Source organism: Neoarius graeffei, chromosome 16, assembly GCF_027579695.1.
Source record: "Neoarius graeffei isolate fNeoGra1 chromosome 16, fNeoGra1.pri, whole genome shotgun sequence".
Classification (NCBI taxonomy): Eukaryota; Metazoa; Chordata; class Actinopteri; order Siluriformes; family Ariidae; genus Neoarius; species Neoarius graeffei.
In genome coordinates, this window is record NC_083584.1 from 37,315,283 (window position 1) to 37,336,906 (window position 21,624).

Sequence of the window (21,624 nt, forward strand, 5' to 3'; positions counted from 1 at the left end):
TCAGTTGCTTAGAAGTTACCCTGGGGTCCTTTGTGACCTTGCCGACTATTACACGCCTTGTTCTTGGAGTGATCTTTGTTGGTCGACCACTCCTGGGGAAGGTAACAATGGTCTTGAATTTCCTCCATTTGTTCACAATCTGTCTGACTGTGGATTGGTGGAGTCCAAACTCTTTAGAGATGGTTTTGTAACCTTTTCCAGCCTGATGAGCATCAACAACGCTTTTTCTGAGGTCCTCAGAAATCTCCTTTGTTCATGCCATGATACACTTCTGCAAATGTGTTGTGAAGCTCAGACTTTGATAGATCCCTGTTCTTTAAATAAAACAGGGTGCCCACTCACACCTGATTGTCATCCCATTGATTGAAAACACCTGACTCTAATTTCACCTTCAAATGAACTGCTAATCCTAGAGGTTCACATACTTTTGCCACTCACAGATATGTAATATTGGATCATTTTCCTCAATAAATAAATGACCAAGTATAATATTTTTGTCTTATTTGTTTAACTGGGTTCTCTTTATCTACTTTTAGGACTTTTGTGAAAATCTGTTGTTGTTTTAGGTCATATTTATGCAGAAATATAGAAAACTCTAAAGGGTTCACAAACTATCAAGCACCACTGTAAGCTGTCAGCAGTTTACCAGACTTTTCTTAAATTCTAGAAATTCACAAGCATCTTTGTTACAGCTTTTAAAGCCAGAGATACATTATCAACATAGTTTGTAAAATGTCTGCCAGCATACTTTTAAATATTCACATGGTTCTTTGCCTCGTAAAAAAAATCTTTATTGGTTGAAGTAAAAATATTTATTCAGAATTATTAAGAACATAGATGTTAGCTCACAAAAATTAAATGCTGATATTTATCTTTGAGTGGAAATTTTGTGCCAAGTTTATAAAACATGAATGAAAATTTTAGTGTTTAAAGCATAATACTTAAACCATTTATATTTAAAGCATAATACTTAGACATAATTACATATACTCGTGATTTTTTTGTTGTTGTTGCTGTTGTTGTTTTCATTTTTCATGGAATGCTACATTATGTGAATTTTTGTTTTTGCATGTGAGGGTTTTTTTGAGGACTCCCTAAAGTGTGAATGGCGCATGAAATGGAATGACGAATGACAGCTAGTGATCTGAACAATAAATGGTCCCTTGTCATTCAGATTCTTATAAATGGAATAACGATTGAAATGTAGGTGGAATGACATGCTTTCAGCTCATGAAATGGAATGACATTGTTTCTAGTGACTGACAACATTAGCTCAACCTTGTCATTCCATTTGTAAAAGCTGATATCCCACCAAGCACCCACTTATCTTATCCTAGGGAGGTCTAAAACTAAAGACTTCAATCGTTATTCCATTTGTAAGAATCTGAATGACAAGGGACCATTTATTGTTCAAATTTACTACCTGTCATTCGTCATTCCATTTCATGCGTCATTCACTTTAGGGAGTCCTTTTTTTTTGTTCATTTGTTATTGTTGCTTTTGTTTACAAATGATTAATTCATTTTCAAATGTGATTGTTTTTCACATGTGAAAACATCATTCACATTAGATAACATGCAATTTCGGGGAATATGTGAAATGCATCTTCACATGTGATCACATATTACTCACATGGGAGAAATGATACTTGGATCATATGTGGAATGGTTGTGATTTTTCCGTAAGGGAAACTCTACCCAGGATCTCTGAGAAAGTGGTGCTAATGAAAGAAGTGCATTTGCTTGGGAAAGTGTCTGTCTACACCATGGATTGTGTAAGACTCAGCAGGATTTGTACTTTCTGCTCTGATATTCACAGTGTCCGTGTTTCTAAAGTAATAAAATCGAAGTTAGTTTATAGAATAATGAACTGGTATAAAGGAGTCATATATGATGAAGTGTAATAATGTGTTTTTCATTGACGCAATCCGATATTAAGGTGGTCTCAAACATAATTTGGGAATTTCTATTGTGCTCTGTTAGTATTTTTCATATGTGAGGTGGCCAGGGACAAACAAACTGGATTCTAGGGACTTATTGCTGTGTGCATAATAATCTGATGTAAAATGTGGAGGCAACACGTATGCACACAGACACACACAGGAGCATTGGTGCTAGTTTCATTCTTTGCAGCATTTTGCTTATTAAGGTACGCTATACTACATACTATTAAATTGCACCAAAATCATTCATAGCTAATATTCAAATTTTTGTGCATTCATAATTCCATAATGTCTTTATTTTTCTATGCCTATTTAGCCAAGGCTTCTTGTCCCTCTTTTCTACTATTATAAGGCACATTTTGAAAGCTATTGCCCCTTTTGCTTGATTATGCTAAATTTGTCTTTCCAGTAGTCCATACTGTTCATTGAGGCTGTGTTTCTTATACATCCTCTGTGTCTAGTTTGAGTATGTTCTGGCTTTGAAGTGAAGATGGGGTCTTGCAGTGTCTCCTGTTTGCATCATTACAACAGTGGAAGACTAGAACGAGTTATAGCTGCTTCTCTGACGTGAGAGATTTGCTTGTATGATTAAGTCTGTGTGCCTTTCTTCCTCAGTCTCAGGTTGCCAAGTCTCTGGTCCACCATTGAGGTTGTCTCTCTATCTCTTGTTTTTCCTTTGGTTCCTGGGAAAAGAAGGAACACAGCCAAACACAGTCACATTACTCATGCCCTTGGGGTATAACATATTAGAATCAGAATCAGAATTACTTTATATCCCTGGAGGGAAATTCAAATTTGCAACCAAGCTCCTGAATCAAAGAAGAAGTGAACATGTCTAAAAATAGAAGATAAAATAGTCTTTGAAAAAAAAACTTAAATAAGTTCAATAACTTAAGTAAAAGCAAAATTAAGTGATTTTATATACAATGATTCCTATATACATACAGTACACTATATTGCCAAAAGTATTTGCTCACCCATCCAAATTATCGGAATCAGGTGTTCCAATCACTTCCATGGCCATAGGTGTATAAAATCAAGCACCTAGGCATGCAGACTGTTTTTACAGTTTGGAGTTGGACCCTTCCTCTTCCAACATGACTGTGCACCAGTGCACAAAGCAAGGTCCATAAAGACATGGATGACAGAGTCTGGTGTGGATGAACTTGACTGGCTTGTACAGAGTCCTGACCTCAACCTGATAGAACACCTTTGGGATGAATTAGAGCGGAGACTGAGAGCCAGGCCTTCTCGTCCAACATCAGTGTGTGACCTCACAAATGTGCTTCTGGAAGAATGGTCAAAAATTCCCATAAACACACTCCTAAACCTTGTGGACAGCCTTCCCAGAAGAGCTGAAGCTGTTCTAGCTGCAAAGGGTGGACCGACGTCATATTGAACCCTATGGATTAGGAATGGGATGTCACTTAAGCTCATATGTGAGTCAAGGCAGGTGAGCAAATACTTTTGGCAATATAGTGTATATTGCACCTGAGTTAAGGATACATGGTAAGACAGTGTACCACAGTTATACAGTGGCATTGTACAGCTTGACAGCAACAGGTATATATTTGGACATATACTGTATATATATACACAGTATATGTCCAAATATTTGTGGCCACCTAACCATAACACTCATGCACATCATTCCAGAATTAGTCCCTTTGCTGTAACCTACACATATCTGAGATGGCTTTACTCTAGATTTTGGAGCATGGCTGTGAGAATTCGCTCATTCAGCTACAGGAGCATTAGTGAGATCAGACACTGATGTCAGGTGAGGAGGCCTGGGGTGCAGTCAGTGTTCCAGTTCATCCCAGTGCTGTTCAGTGGGGTTGAGGTCAGGGCTCTGTGCAGAACACTCAAGTTCTTCCACTCCAACTCCACTTCTTGTCACACCATGTCTTCATGGAGCTTTGCTTTGTGCACAGGGGCACTGTCATGTTGGAACAGGTTTGGGGCTTCACTGGCTCAATGTGGATATGTTTGTTGAGACCCAAGTTACCAGGATAATAATTATAAGAAATTAGTAATAAATATAATACATTTGATATTGATGAATTGTAATTTGCACTGTTGTAACTAACTTAAAAAAATTATGCATCCCCACTTTGAGAACCACTGCTGTAAAGAAACTCTTGTGTGCATTTCTTTATAGTCCCTTAACTACAGTTCTACGTAACCACAAAAATGTTTCCACTGTTGTGACAAAACATTGCACATTTTTGGTACTATAAAGCACTTCTTTTTTTCTATAAGTGTAGAAAATGTAGCTATCATATCAATTCTAAAGTGCCATTCCACCATTGGATGTATTTTTTTGGCATAAAATACAATATATTTTATGACAACATGACTAGACAGAGAAATCTTTTAGCTTCAAAATTATATATCAAACATAATTTTTTGACAACGACAAGTATATTAATTTTGCGACCAAAGTCACCTACCCTTTTAATTTCCACACGGTAGTGAAACGTGATGTCATCGGCAGGTTCCCCTTCTTGTGTACCACGTCACGTGTGACATGGCACAGATTATCAGCAATGGCGGATAGAACGCGATTGTCAGCTTCGGAAAAGAAGCGAAGGAAAATAGCAAGTGATGCCCAAAGGAGACGGTCGATGGTGAATATCGGCACAGCAATCGACAAGTGGAAATCGCGTTCTATCCGCCATTGCTGATAATCTGTGCCACGTCACACGTGATGTGGTACACAAGAAGGGGAACCTGCCGATGACATCACATTTCACTACCGCGCGGAAATTAAAAGGGTAGGTGACTTTGGTCGCAAAATTAATATACTTGTCGTTGTCAAAAAATTATGTTTGATATATCATTTTGAAGCTAAAAGATTTCTCTGTCTAGTCATGTTGTCATAAAATATATTGTATTTTATGCCAAAGAATACATCCAATGGTGGAATGGCACTTTAACATTCCATGCATTCAAACACTTTTCCTCTCGCCTGGGTTTCAATCGCCCTCTGTTGACAGTAAAAAGAATCACATGGATATTTAAATGCATACAGTATTTCACCACCTACTTCGGCAAATAATCAGATGATTGACGTGGCATAAGACCAAATAGGAAGTGCACAGTGTGGTTTGGGTTTGCATATTGAGAATAGTCTTTGCACTCACCTTATGTGTTTTTGTGTGATGGTACCCTGTGATGTGAAGTGTGCATCCTATAGGAGTCTGAGCAGCTGATGAGCAGCCAGGATCAGCATGAGCAGTGAGCTTGGATATACTGTCCGAAAGGCCTGGGATGGTCAAAGAAGTACAGCTGTGTCAATAGATGTCCCATTACCAGCAAAACATAAACCAGTGAGTGATGGACATGCACTGTGTATGCTGGCAATTTTTTTTCTTCTGAGAATCCAGACAGGTTTTTATCCTTGAGTAGATGTTGAGTTCTCTGCTGGTTTTAAACAGGACTAGTTACCTATAAGATCTTATAAGAAGTTGTCCCGCTATCCGATTTTATTGAAATATACTGAGGGAGGCTTGTTATAAACTTAAAATCCAGGACAGAATACCTGTAAGGCATTTCATATTCTAGTTGATGACCACCTCTGATTGAATTATATACCTTATGTACTTTGTTTACCTGTTTACCAAACCTATATTCTGTTTATACCTGTAATATGTTGTTGGTCTCATTATAAAAGCACTCGGCATGATTGTAAGGGTGAGGCAGGTGAATTGGTAGATAATTTCATCATCTTATATCTACTTCCTTTTCTTTTACATGCAACCTTGAAAAGACAAGATTGATAAAAACCTGATGAATATACTGATAAAAAAAGAAATTCTCAAACTAAACCCAAAATTACTCATCACAGGCCGTTTTTCTTTATAGATTGTTTTTATGATACTGCAGGAGACAGGTTTCATTTACATGGTACTTACAGATAACAGAGCTTACCAAAATCTGAGTATATTTAATGTTGTGCACAGGGGCATTTAAGGGTGCATCAGTTGCCCCCTAAAAATGAAAAGTCCCTCCGATCATGATGCATTTTTGTTTTTATGTTCCTTTTGGTAAGAAAACACACTGGGTGAAATATTTTGACAAAATTCAAAAGTTTAATGGTGGCACCAGGAGCTCAAAGTTATGGAAAAAGCTGCTATTTTATGACTTTTATGACAAAATTTCGATCACTTTTCATGAAACATTATGGCACCTTATAGAGTATACCAAATATCTTAGATACACATTTTTAGTACATATTCTAAATATATTATCAAGCACAATTTGAGTTTTAGCTGTTCATTGAATCATTGTTCAACTACTTTTAAACAATACAAATGTATTATGAATCACATTAACGCTTCTCAATCCCTTGCAAAGGTTCTTGTCATCATCTCTGGGTCACAAGAAATTAATAAATGGAGTCCAACATTGTGATTCAAATCTTACGCGAAAACATAAAATAAGTTTTTTTTTTTTTGGCAAAAAATGAACCTCATGGTGCCACCATTAGACTTTTGAATATGGTCAAAAAATTCTACAGGATGTCTTTATTGGTGAAAAGGAACACCCAAACAAAAATGCATCAGATTTTATGAAAGTGAGGGCAACTGATGCACCCTAGTATTTAATGCTATTATCATCAAGCTTCAATGTAATTCTGGATGTGCTTGTGATCAGTGCTGTAATCCTTATATATTATAGTTAGATCATCAGAATATATTTATATTTAGTTATAAATTAATTTCTTGCTGCTTAGAAAGGAAAAATAATCTTGAATCCATCTAAAGCAAGAATGAAGGATTGTCAAAAAACTGCAGCTGTTGAGAGAGAACTGTTCCATATAGCAGGCACAATGTAAACCATTAAATATTTATGTCTTAAAGGTGCACTATGTAGCATTTAGGGAGCTTTATTAGCAGAAATGAAATACAGCATTCATAATTATGCTTTCATTAGTGTTTAATCACATGTAAGTACGAATAATTAGGGTGGCATGGTGGTGTAGTGGTTAGCACTGTCTAGAAGGTTCTGGGTTCGAGCCCAGTGGCTGATGGGGGCCTGTCTGTGTGGAGTTTGCAAGTTCTCCCTGTGTCTGCGTGGGTTTCCTCCAGGTACTCTGGTTTCCTCCATGGTCCAAAAAGCATGCGGTTAGGTTAACACGGGGCGGCCTTAGACTGAAGTGGCCTTGAGCGAAGCACCCAACCCTCAACTGCTCCCTGGGTGCTGTAGCATAGCTGCCCACTGCTCTGGGTATGTGTGTGTGTGCGCATGTGTGTGTTCACTGCTTCAGATGGGTTAAATGCAGAAAGGAATTTCACAAGTGTACATGTGATGAATAAAGTTGTTCTTCTTCTTCTTAATTGTGTTTTTGCAAGTTTAGAATGAGCCCTTCATGTATATACATTTGAAACGGGTCCTCTTCCATGGAGCTCGCCATGTTGCACCGCTATGTTTCTACAGTAGCCAAGAACAGCCAAACCATACACTCGCTCTGGAGAGTACCTTTCACGTTTTGTGCTTTTACAAGTGGCGGTCTGAATCCAAGAAGTGGTGAGGAAGGGGTATTCAGATGGTTGCAATCTGCAACGTCACCGCCTGATGGCACTAAATCCAACATACAACCCCAAATCAGAAAAAGTTGAGATAGTGTGGAAAACACAAATAAAAAAAGAAAGCAGTGATTTCTAAATTTATGTTGACTTGTATTTCATTGCAGACAGTATGAACCCAAGATATTTCATGTTTTCTCTGGTCAACTCCATTTCCTTTGTTAATAAACATCCATTCCTGTGTTTCAGGCCTGCGGCACATTTTGGGACAGGGCAATTTAGGGCTAGTAATGAGGTAAATCAATTAAATAATGATGTGATTTGAAACAGATGATGTCAACAGGTGACTGTAATCACGATTTAGTACAAAATCAGTATCCAGGAAAGGCCTCGTCTTTGAGGAGCAAAGATGGGCTGAGGATCTCCAGTTTATCAATAAATGCATGAGAAAATTATTGAGATGTTTAAAAACAATGTTCCTCAAAAAAAAGATATGAAGGGATTTGCATATTTCACCCTCTGTGGTGTATATCATTAAACAATTCAAGGAATCTCCAGGAATTTTAGTGCATAAAGGGAAAAGGCAGAAGCCTAAATTGAACACCCATGATCTTCGATCCCTCAGACAGCACTGCATCAAGAACTGTCATTCATCCATAGCTGCTATAACCACATGGGCTCGGGATTACTTTGGCAAACCTTTATCAAGCACTACAGTGAGGAGTTACATCCACACATGCCAGTTAAAGCTTTATTGTGCAAAAAGGAAGCCTTATGTTTACTGCGTCCATAAATGCTATCAACTTTTTTTGGCTTCAAGGCGTCTGGGATGGACCATCACACAGTGGAAATGTAACATGTATTGTGGTCAGATGAATCAGTAGTCCAAGTCTTTTTTGGAGGAAATGGACGCCATGTGCTCCGGACCAAAGACGAAAAAGACCATCCACACTGTTACCAGCAACAAGTCCAAAAGCCAGGGCGTGTCATGGTATGGGGTTGTATCAATGCCCTTGGTAAAGGTAACTTACACTTCTGTGATAGCAGCATTAATGCAGAAAAGTACATTGAGATTTTGGAGCAACATATGCTGCCTTCAAAACAACAACTTTTCCAGGGATATTTAAACAAGACAGTGCAAAACCACACTCTGCACACATTACAAAGGCATGGCTGTGGAAGAAGAAGGTGTCTGTCCCCTCTATCCTCAATAGAGAATGTGTGGCGAATTTTGAAACAAAAAAAATAAGACAATGATAACCCCGGACTGTTGCACGCCTTAAGACCTGTTTGCAGGAAGAACGGGACAAAATAACACCTGAAATGCTTCATCACTTGGTGTCTTCAGTCCCTAAACATCTTTTAAGTGTTGTGAGAAGGAATGGCAACATTATAAAGTGGTAAATGCTTTACTGTCCCAACTTTTTTCAATGTGTTGCAAGATTCAAAATTGAAATGTGTTTATTTTGGAAAAAAAAAAATCCTGAGGTAAAACATAAAATAATGTGCTGTTGTATTGTTTTAAGTGCAATACAGGTCAAAGGTTATTTACAAATCATTGTTTTCAGTTTTAATTTCAATTTCAACATACCATCCTAACTTCTTCTGATTTGGGGTTGTAGTTCACCTTTAAAGCAGAGATCTAAAAGCATTTGATGTCTGACAGCATTTAGAGAAGTTGTTTATTTTGGTGAAAGAGATCAGCAGAGACATTTTTGTTGGGGATCATTCTCCTGTACTTCTCTATATACTGGCTCAAGTATATGGAGAAAGCTATGACTGGCCGACATGAATACTTTTAGGGTGAGTTACTTGTCCAGATTGTTGTTCCACCAGTAATTCTATAGGGTAGACTTAAAATGACTATCATCAGACTAATGATGATAATAATAATATAATATAATAGGAATGTGACCCTCACAGTGTGCTATTCTGACCTTTATGGTGATTGCAACATGCTAAGAATTTGCCCTGTAGAACTTTACCATGGTTTTACCTTAAGGGATCTTTTTTTTTCCAACCTTAGTCCAGAGATTTGTTTAGATTCCCAAAACTAGAAATATGAGGTGGGCACTAAAGCAACTTTATCTTGTGAATCTCTGAGAACTGGTCAACCTACTGTCATAATTCAGAGGCATTGTTTAGTTTCCCAGCCTATAAAACGGATGGGGGAATTAAGATACTGTCATCCTACACTAATGAGAGCCATGTGTTTAAATTCAGGCTCCTTTCATTACTAAGTCAGTAGCATCTGTACTGCCTCGCCCACACAATCTTAAAAAAACAAACAGATAACTTTTTACAGATTTTTGATGGGATTTCATCTCATCTCATTATTATCTCTAGCTGCTTTATCCTGTTCTACAGGGTCGCAGGCAAGCTGGAGCCTATCCCAGCTGACTATGGGCGAAAGGCGGGGTACACCCTGGACAAGTCGCCAGGTCATCACAGGGCTGACACATAGACACAGACAACCATTCACACTCACATTCACACCTACGGTCAATTTAGAGTCACCAATTAGCCTAACCTGCATGTCTTTGGACTGTGGGGGAAACCGGAGCACCTGGAGGAAACCCACGCGGACACGGGGAGAACATGCAAACTCCGCACAGAAAGGCCCTCGCTGGCCACGGGGATCAAAACCAGGACCTTCTTGCTGTGAGGCGACAGCGCTAACCACTACACCACCGTTCTGCCCCTTGATGGGATTTATTACTATATTTATTACTGTAATTACATTTACATTTTATTACTCTCTACAAGCATAATAGGAGAAGAATATGCCCGAGATTACCCAGGCACTCTGCAAATGTCAAAATATTTCACAATTTTTGTTATTCTGTGCTTTATTTGCGTAATACCATGACACATAAAAAGGCTGAGTATGCATTTCAGACACTTACCACATTATTGTGTCAGTGTCAGTGTCAGCTCATTGAAAACTCAATCCAGTATTAAAGTTCAACAAACAAGTATTTGGCAAATTTCTTCTGAAAAAGTTTGTTGACCCTCACAAATCAAAGAAACTCTTGCTATCCTTTTCATATGAATTCACAAGTTATTTTGGGTCTCAGAAAAATACACAGCACATTCACCCTTTTACATAGTTTTTACAATTGATACAGGAATTGAGACATCTTCATCGCATTGCCTTCTAACTCAAAATGGATAAAGATATAAATCAGTAGAAGGTTTTCGTACCTTGTTTGTGGATGTGGACACGGTGGATTGTGGATCTGTATGGCTTGTATCCAATCCCGGCTTTTCATCTTCATAGTCCTTTTCCCTTAAAAGCCATTCCAGGTCTTCTAAGCTGCCATTGCCTAGTCAGACAAGTATAGTATAAAATTGACACATCCTGTGCGTTGTTGTACAAAGTATATGTGATATAAAAACTATCTAAACGTATCAGTTGTAGAAACAATATGTTCATAGTGAAAGATGTAACTGTGATAGACAAAAATACATACTGAATAAAGTGTAGTCAAATGTGGCATTGTAGTCATAATCTGGTAAAGGAGTAGAATTATAGTCATGATCAAAGATGATTGCATCTTCAGCTGTAAAGATAAAGAAAGGTAAGATTTAAAGGGATTTCGAAATATGTTATGTGGTATTTGTTGAGAATGACTGGATAATTCAATGAAGGACTTCACTTCAACATTATATTGATTTCCTTTTCCTAACAGCTTAAACCCTCCAGTTCCAACTCACGATTCAATTATTCATCTTAAAGCATATTTTCAGTGAAACTGCAGTGAACGTACATGCTAAGATACATGGTGATACATGGATACAAGGTTCTAACTTCCAAAAGCTGGTCTGTTAATGAAGTGATCCCAGTGAAATATTTCAAGTCTTTTTTTTTGCTTTAATTTTGATGATTATGGCTTATAGATCATGAAAATCAGAAATCCAGTATCTCATATTATTAGAACATTTCCTAAAATCAATCAAAAAAGGATTTACAATACAGAAATATCCAACTTCTGAAAAGTATGTTAATTTATACACTCAATACTTGGTTGGAGCTCCTTTACCACGAATTACTGTATCAATGCAGTGTGGCATGGAGGCGATCAGCTTGTGGCACTGCTGAGGTGTTATTGAAGCCCAGGTTGCTTTGATAGCAGCCTTCAACTTATCCTTATTTTTGGGTCAGGTGATTCTCATCTTGCTCTTGACAATACCCCATAGATTCTCTATGGGGTTCAGGTCAGGCGAGTTGGCTGGACAATCAAGCATAGTAATATCATGGTCAACAAACCAGTTTTGGCACTGTGGGCAGATGCTAAGTCCTGCTGGAAAAAGAAATCATCATCTCCATAAAGCTTGTCAGCAAATGTAACCATGAAGTGCTCTAAAATCTCCTGGTAGACGGCTGTGTTGACTTTGGACTTGATAAAACACAGTGAACCAACACCAGCAGATGACGTAGCACCCCAAATCATCACAGACTGCGGAAACTTCACACTGGACTTCAAATACCTTGGATTCTGTGCCCTTCCTCTCTTTCCCCAGATTCTAGGACCTTGACTTCCAAATGAAATGCAAAATTTACTTTCATCTGAAAAGAGGACTTTGGACCACTGAGCAACAGTCCAGTTCTTTCTCTCCTTAGCCCAGGTAAGAAATTTCTGATGTTGTCTCTGGTTCAGGAGTGGCTTGATATTAGGAATGCGACAGTTGTAGACCCTTTCCTGAAGACATCTGTGCATGGTGGCTCTTGATGCACTAACACCAGCCTCAGTCCACTCCTTGTGATGCTCTCCCAAGTTCTTGAATCAACTTTTCTTGACAATCCTCTCAAAGCTAAGGTCATCCCTGTTGCTTGTGCACCTTTTCCAGTCAGACTTTTCAGCAATGACCTTCTGTGGCTTACCCTCCTTGTGGAGGGTGTCAATGATCGTCTTCTGGACAACTGTCAAGTCAGCAGTCTTCACCATGATTGTGATAGCATGTACTGAACTAGACCAAGATATACATTCATACTGTTTTAATCAAATTTGAAATGATATATTCTAATATTTTGAGATTTTTTTCACTGTAGGCCATAATTATCAAAACAGAAAAATGCCTGAAACATTTTAGTTTACATGTAATGAATCTAGAATATATTAAATTTTCACTTTCTTAAATGACTGATGGAAAATATTGAACTTTTTCATAATATTCTAATCGTTTGAGATGCACTAGTAGTTGGTAACTTGAGCTCTCTGAATCAGCCTCCTTATTACTGCTGTTTATTAGTTATGTGAGTCTGATATATCCTAACATGGTATTTGTACAGGTGTGGAGTTACCATTCTGTTGAAGAATGAATGAAGAAAAAATAATGGCAGCTGTCAAGAGTGTTTCTGTTAGACCTCATAGTAAGCATGGTTATCTCATAAAGCAAAGGCCCTCAATCTCCAGCATAACACCTTTATGTATATATTGAGTTCATTGAATGTGCAGTGTGAAAGCACACAATATGAAACACTGTTCAACAGCCAGTAGTGGAGCATCATGGGTTATTTGAAATATTCAAACCACAAGGTGTCCTGTTTCAGAAGTTCTTTATGGAAAGTGTTTTAACATGACCCAACCCCCATGCCCAGATGTTCTCAAGTTTAATATGTTTGAGATGGATGTTCTCAAGGGATATGACATTATATGACACTAATGGGTCACCTCAGACCAAAACGAGATTTTAAAATTATAATATACATTAGGGTGCATCAGTTGCCCCCTAAAAATGAAAAGTTCCTCCGATCATGATGCATTTTTGTTTTTATGTTCCTTTTGGTAAGAAAACACACTGGGTGAAATATTTTGACAAAATTCAAAAGTTTAATGGTGGCACCAGGAGCTCAAAGTTATGGAAAAAACTGCTATTTTATGACTTTTATGACAAAATTTCCATCACTTTTCATGAAACATTATGGCACCTTATAGAGTATACCAAATATCTTAGATACACATTTTTAGTACATATTCTAAATATATTATCAAGCACAGTTTGAGTTTTAGCTGTTCATTGAATCATTGTTCAACTACTTTTAAACAATACAAATGTATTATGAATCACATTAATGCTTCTCAATCCATTGCAAAGGTTCTTAACATGATCTCTGGGTCACAAGAAATCAATAAATGGAGTCCAACATTGTGATTCAAATCTTACGCGAAAACATAATATAAGCTGTTTTTTTGGCAAAAAATGAACCTCATGGTGCCACCATTAGACTTTTGAATATGGTCAAAAAATTCTACAGGATGTCTTTATTGGTGAAAAGGAACACCCAAACAAAAATGCATCAGATTTTTTGAAAGTGAGGGCAACTGATGCACCCTAATATACATGGTTGTATTTAAAAAAAACAAAGAAAGAAAAAAAGAGGTGCCTCCTGGTGACTTTTTAGCATTCTACACAAACCATTAAGGCCAAGGTTAGTTTGTAGCCTAGTTGAGAAGTCCATGCTGAACTTTATCTGGGTTTGGATTTAAAAGTAAAGAAGATGGGAACTGACCCTGAGAAACCACTTCCTCATCCAGGGAAGGAGTTGAATAAATAATCTGTCAGGCTTGTCTTTTAGATCTAATTCATTTACACAGCTGCATGATTGGTCCAAAGCAAAGATGTTGAAGAATATTTCTTTGGGGAATATGGTAAATATTCACCCACTAGAAAACCCCAGGGAGCTCTCTTCATATTTCTAAGCCATATCTGGATTTTTTTTTTCCCTGTCTGTGGAGCTAGGTAATTGATATTTGGTGTATTTGTGGTGATGCTGGGAAAATACTGGTAATGCTGGCTCATTAGTAAAGCATTATCTTTCATCACTTTAGTTCAAATTCATTCTCATGCATACTGTCCATTGGAATCTCAGTTCAATTCATGTTCTGGCTTGAATTTTCTATAACACTGTAAACCATAGGACCCTGTACAGTTAAGGCAGGTCATATATCCTCCAAAGTGGGCTGCAGCGCAGACCCTGGTATGTGTCATTTACCAGATCTGGCCTCACAACAGATGGACTTTGTGTTTCAAATCTCTAAGACATTGTTCTGTCCTGTGCTTAAGTTAAGAAATGTCCCGTATGTTTTGCTCGATGGCAGGTTGCCAAGACCATTAGAGATTCTCCTCAGCCTGATTTAACTATCTCATTATAAAATAGCCCTCATGGAACAAGGAATGAACAGAAAGCTATCAATGAATGCACACTTTTTTTTATACTAATCTGTTTAGCAAACGCCAGAGGGTGTTTCACACAGGGCTTAGGTGTGACATCTGATAAGACTCACTACAAGCTGTGAGCTAAAAGAGAGTTAGGGTAGTCTTATTGTAACCCCATGCCATAACCCAGCCATTATAATCTCTAATAGCATGAGAACCAAGGGTCAAACAAGGCTGAGAGCTATTACTAGGATCTACACCAATATATAATTAGGAAAATAAGCAGCATGGAGCTAAATGCTGTAAGATGTGAGGTAAGTGTCTCGCCAATCTGTGAGTATGTGGTATTTATTTGAAAGTAGGAGGGTAAGACAGCCACCTGCTATTAATTTTAGTGTCAATGTATAAAACTTTGGGAATAGGGTTTTGTGCTACAATTTTCATGACCTCTGTCAACCAATTCAGTAATTTCAAATAATTGTGAAAGTTTTCCTTCTCAAAAATATTGTTACAATATTAAGGACATACTTTAGTTTCTGCTAGGCTTTAGGGTGTTTTAGGGTGAACGCACTCACGAGAACTCCTTTAAATATCCTCTTCAACTGGAAGAATTGCCTGAGCAGTACTCTGTCACAGTGATATCCAATCCTGAGCAATTATTTTACCCCGTGTGTATGTTTTAACTATCTGTTTCCCCTTCCCTCCTTCTGTGTGCATCATTAGGGCTGAACAAGATTTGTGAGAGTTGTGAGAGAAAAAAAAAATCCAAGGTCTACCAGTTCCACATATTGTTTAGCCTCTGCATGTGAAACCACATACAGGGTATATAAATTGAAATGAAGACAGTCACAATTACCAAGCAAACAGCTGGAACATGGTGAAATGTTTAAAAAAACAACAAATAAAAAAAAGTAGAAGGAAGCCATGCTCAAAGAAACACATTTGAAATTAGAGGAAAGAATGCAAATACATCTTCATAATATCTTAAAGCTGCAGGGTCTTTTCCCTTCAAATGGGAATTAAGAGGGGCAAAATCATGGTCAGCTATGGAACGGTTGTAATTTGATTCCAGTAAAGTTTCCCAGACCAGGTTATCATCTAAACAAGTCAAAACAAGCAAGAAAAGTTATGAGTGTGAGGCTAAGGTGAGATAACATCTCATAAATGAGAGTTTCTGACAGGACTCTAACTCTTCATGCATGCTTTCATGTACACCTTAGGTGGTTTAATTCACGAGAATTGCGTTTTACTTACTACAGCCAATATTAGTATTATCTTATCTTAAACATGAAATCTCTTCCAGTGATTAAATCAAATTTGTTTTGAAAACATGTCATGCTGCATACTGGATAATACAGGTTCACGTGTGAATCAAGGGTGTTTGTTAAACTGAAGCTATCGTTAGCTACCTATTGTGCAGCTAGCACATGCCAAGACATGTCAGTATAAGAAAATGTAAAGTCATCAAAAGTGGCAAGACAACAGTGAAAACTCTCACAGGTTAAAACCTGCCTCAAAAACACTCCAAAGCTCAGGCTTTTTACATGTTATATTTAAGGATGCTTTATAAATAGCATACCATTACTGCAAATTTGGTCTGAAACTACATTTAAAGTGGCATAAAAACCTTAAATATGGAATATAATTAACATACAGACAAAGGTAAAAAGGACGTGGTTGTTATGCATAGTTTGGCATTTCCTTATTTCTTTTGTATAGATAAATTAAAAAAAAAAAATCACCTAGCTGATGGCACAACCTGTCACACACCTGAGAACATTTGTTTGAGTGTTGGATACCAAGTTTACAGTGTTAAAAATCTAATGCTATGTTCTGTTCTGTATTATTACCCTTAAACTATAAACTTTAAAACCATTAACCAGTAATCATAAACACATTATTCAGTTTCTATAAAGGCTCATCTTGAAAATGAAAGAACATTTCAGATTTCCATCCTCATCCAGACCTGCGTTAAATAGTGTGACAGTCACACATGTTCAGAAGCCGATTAATGAGTCACATCCCATGTGCTACTGAAACCTTGTTTCTCATTGCCTGTTTAGACATCCATGAGGGTGCTGTAGAGCAGATGACAAACTCAAGCGTTTCTGCTTTTCGTGGGGTCCTGTGACTAAGAATAGAGAGACCTGCCAGAGCTGTGCACGACTGAGGCGTTCAACAAAAAGCAGCTGTGCGTCAGGATTATGTCGCCCTCAGTGATTGTTATAACCCTGGGGCCATCTCTCATGGCTGAGAAACCGCATTGCACAGACAGACAACACTCTTTCATAGAATCTGTCTGGATGCCCTGGAGTCTGGGTCTTTTTCCCTGGGTATTTCCACATCTAAAGAGCATTCTGACATTTCAATCAAATGCTTAATATGCTTTGAATGAAAGCAAACAATTACTCATCATCATCTATTGATTGTGTGGTTGTTAGTCATATGCAACACATTTTCCATTATTATGTGTTTTTCTCAATCAAGATCTATTTTGGGGCAAAAAAAAATGGATGACTTAAAGGAAATAATGTAATCATATTTATTCCCTTCATTTTTCTATAATTTCCTCTGTCAGTAAACTTCCTTATGTTACCGTTCTTGAAAATATGCCTTACTATTGTGTGCTGAGATCACAAAATGAGCATGTTTATAACATTCTCACACTTAGATATTCCTGTTTTGGTGCAAAATTTAAGATGAATGGTAGTACATGTGGTTTTGATAATTAAGCAGTTGTGGGAAGAAAAAAAAACAAGCAAATGATCTCACCTTGAATATAGGGGATCTATGCCATTCAATACTCCCACTTGCTAAACAGCTCTGACCTAAACAGAAACATGTGCAACCATTTGCACTAATCCTCAACCTCATATCCTCACATTGTCCATTTCCTAGTGCACTTCACAGACATGCACTTGTCCTCCAGCAAGTACCTTCAGCATGCACATTTGGACTAAACCATGCATGTATTCTTTTATGGCACCCAACAAGACCTAACAAGAATATGTAGTATGTTCTGACATGCATGTACCTTCATCTTCTCTCTCTCTCTCTCTCTCTCTCTCTCTCTCACTCTGTCTTTTTCACTCTCTCTCATATATACATGTGAATACACACACCATACACTTACAGTCATGCTATCTTAACACTCACCACAGCAGAGTGGCAAGAGCATCAAGGATCCTGCCAAGCATACGGCTATCAAGCAGTGATGAAGTAACCTGAGCATGTTGCTCTTCCTGAAGTCTGTATGTGTGTAGCAGCGTCCACACTGTGCCTCTGAATTACTACACCCTGCGAGTATGTAAGTGGGGAGGAAACGGCCAAGTAAAGGGGATGGGAAAAGGAGAAAGGGGGAGGGAACTCATCTAGCTTGCCATAGTTATGGCCAAAATAGTGCTTTCTCTCTTTTTTTTAAAATATACCCCCATGTTGACTGCCAGGAAAATTGCGTGGCTCTGGAGTAAAACCAGATAATGTGATTTCTGCCCAATCTCATGCATTTACGCAAACATTTTTGCAGATAAGATTATTTATATTTAGGGTGCACAGACTGGGGGGTTTAGAGCTGATGAACTGGCTTTGGCTCAAGAGTGAAGAGCTCAGATCCTACAGAGAGGTCACTGGGCCTTTTCTCAGGTCAATGTATTAAAATGTCATGGAGACAAGCAAGATATATTGTAGCTGTTGTTTGACAAATGTTCTTGATCATGGTATGCCCTTTTGTGAGCTGTGTGGGGTTTTTTTTTGTAAATGTTTTAAATATGCTGGTCAAAACAGGGTAGTTGTTGAGTAGTATATACTTGAGGCTTTTTGGTCCTGAAGACCTTTTTTAATATATACCAAGTACCAGATGTTTTTCAGTACTGGAAATGAGAGGCGGGGTCTCTGAGCTCCCCATCCTTTCTACTCCACATGGGGCTGGAGGAGAAGTGAAAGGTATTAAGATGTATTTCAGCAGCAGGACAGGACATGAAGCTGGGGGTGTGGGAGAGTGGAAATGAATGAACTGAATGAATATTCCTCCCCCTTGACTCAGCCTTTCTCAGTTATCCTTGCAGCACTGACCAGGCTTATTCCCCACTGCCTGTTCTGAGTCAGAGGGACCTGGCCAAGTTCCCCTCCTCCATAGCCCCCAGCTGTGTGAACTGGACCGTGGGAGTGTGTGGGTGACTGCCAAAGACAGTGAAAACGTTAGGCAGAGCGTATGCCTAGGTCCTTATTTTCTGTCTTATTATCTCACTATGCCCTTGACTCGTAGTAAAATCAGAAACATTTCCAAAACAAACAAGAGTAAAAGATCAGGAAAGCAACAGAGGGTGGACGCTGCCCACAAGGGTCACTTAGGGTAAATGGGCATGCTACCAGCATTCTTCAAGGCACTGCTAAATCAAACAAATCTGTGTATATGGTTGGTTTTTAGTTAAATTTAAGCTGAGGTTTGTTTGAGAAAGCGAACTCTCCAATGACATCATTCATCATAACCCACTCTCATCCTGTTCTTAGTCTGTATTGTCTGTGTGCAGAATACACCTTAGCCCCAGGGATTAGATGTGGTTCATTGTGGTTTGTCTTGATGGAGGGTAAGGTTTGGCAAAGTTGATCACAAAGCTTCTTTTTAAGATTCAAAGACTCAATTCCCAAACGTTGTTTAGGAAAGCATGATCTTCTTAAAAGCATGCTATTGGTGCCCAGTCCCCTTCAGCAGTTTATGCATGTTTATTGCTTGCCATATTTTGAGGATCAAATAAGATTATATCATTGGTGGTGAGTCACATAAATGAGAATTTTTATATTTTATAATATTTCACAGGCATTTAGCACTCACAATTGCTGCCTCCTGACTGGCTTAAAAATAGTGAATTGGAATGGGCATGTGTGCTACCCACCTTGTTGCCAATTTGATAAGGGAACAAGGGCCACAAACTTAGAAAATTCTGGTTAAGAAGGAATTGAAAGTGTAAGTCTGCACACATATTCCGGGCACTCAAATGAAGCACTTTACAGTCAACAGTTCTGAGTCATAAGTGTACTAAGCACCAGCCATTATGTAGTCTTTCTCCCAGCCTGTATTCACATGATGTATGCTTTACCATCACTGGAGTGTTTTAGTGCTTCCAAGGCTACATCCACACAACAACGGCAACGAGATTTTTTTTTTTAAATATCGCGTCCACATGGGCAACGGATCAGTAAAATATCAGGTACATATGGCAACCCAACGCGTGCTGAAAATGATGCAATACACATGCCACACCTCTACGTGCGCTGTAAGACGGTCCCATCGGAGACACCAGAACAATAGAAGTAGATGCATGCGCATAAACCCCTTCTTCTGTAGCATCAGCCACATAAAGTTTTGATTATTAATCAGTAGCGTAAAACGAAAGACGCGGAAAGAGGAATGAATGGGGGTAGATGGAAGCCGGTACGCTAACATTCTGATATCCTCCAGAATTCTTTAATGGTCCGGAATAAATTGAATGCTACACATTGATGGATTACTTTGTTCTTCTACGCCAGAGATTCTCAAACTGTGGTACGCGTACCACTAGTGGTACGTGGGCTCCATTCTAGTGGTACGCCAAAGAATTACTTAATTAAATATAAATAAATAAATAAATAAATAAATAAAACGTGAAATACTGTCCATAATATCCAAATGGATGAAAATATCTTATTAACTGATGACAAGAAAATGAAAGGAGATACAAATTAAGTTAATAATTTTAAAAAGTTTGCAAGTGCTTCTGAGTAGCCATACGTAGCGTACGTACGCATTCCCGCCGGTTCCGCTGACAGATGGTTATCCGACATTGGTAGACCAGGCTGTGATGGGAAAAGGTGGAGGTGGCTTTGCTAATTATGATGGGTACGACAAAATTACTGTCGTGGCTTAAATCCGCGAATGGGAGCGTGGATCAGGAGAGAGGGAGAACTGAAGAGGACGTGTGTGAGCCGAGCGCAGATGCTAACGACAGTGGCAAAACCAGCCCCAGAACTGCTAGCAAACAGCAGAAACCAGTGAGGAGGAAGTATGACGAAAAATACATAAAACTGGGATTCATTTGGAGCGGGACAGAGGAGCTGCCCAGGCCGCAGTGTGTTGTATGCGAGGACGTTCTGAGCAATGAGTCCATGAAACCATCGCATCTCAAACGGCATCTTACAACCAAACACAGCACTAAAGGACAAACCAATGGATTTTTTTTTACGAAAACGTGATGAACTGAAGCATTCCACCTTTCTGTCCTATGGTACACCCGTAGCCAAAGCACAGGAAGCTTCATATCGTACCAGCCTCCTGATCGCCAGAGCCGGTAAGCCGCACACAATCGGGGAACTGCAGCTATGGATAGCCTGACTTGATTTTTTTCAAGTACATCAAGTACAGTACTTTTTTTTACTTAACATTTAAGAACAGTACAGTTATTTAACTTTTAAGTACATTTTCATTTAATATTTAAGAACTCTTAATATTTATTTTAGTACAATGTTTATTTCACTTTTATGTGCAATTAATTTTATTTGATTCATTATTTAAGTACAGTGTTTTATTTTCCTATATTTAAACACAGTGTTACTGTTCAAAGTACTGTGTGTAATGTTACAGTGGCCAACAATATTAAATATACTTGTTAAATAAAACCTCCGCCTTGTTTTTAATGAATACTTAGGCCTACTACGCTACTGTATTTTAATGTTGGTCATTATGGTGGTACTTGGAGAGCCAAGTATTTTCTGAGGTGGTACTTGGTGAAAAAAGTTTGAGAACCACTGTTCTACGCCCTTTTTGAGGAATGTATTGTCAGACTTAAACCAACATCTGAAGAGGTGAGATCGCTCCTTTTTTTCCCCCTATTTTTGCTGGCGGGATTGTTTTTGTTTTTGGAAAGCAGTGAAAATATTTTGTAAGTGCGTTTCATGAACCAAGTTATAGGATTTGTTGACAACTCGCATCAAGTTCGTTACACTTCTACCCAGCGT

General features: G+C 38.3%; 1 protein-coding gene across 1 annotated transcript; it reads right to left on the minus strand.

Moving 5' to 3' along the window:
* Positions 1–783: 783 nt before the first annotated feature.
* Positions 784–17,920, minus strand: si:ch211-191i18.2 (uncharacterized protein LOC564095 homolog). Its single transcript, XM_060942078.1, has 5 exons — positions 17,791–17,920; positions 10,947–11,036; positions 10,678–10,799; positions 5,089–5,210; positions 784–2,625 (listed from the first exon to the last, which is right to left on the minus strand). The coding sequence occupies exons 1-4, from the start codon at positions 17,864–17,866 to the stop codon at positions 5,136–5,138; spliced, it is 363 nt and encodes a 120-aa protein (XP_060798061.1). The 5' UTR covers positions 17,867–17,920; the 3' UTR covers positions 784–2,625; positions 5,089–5,135.
* Between the last annotated feature and the right edge of the window lie 3,704 nt (positions 17,921–21,624).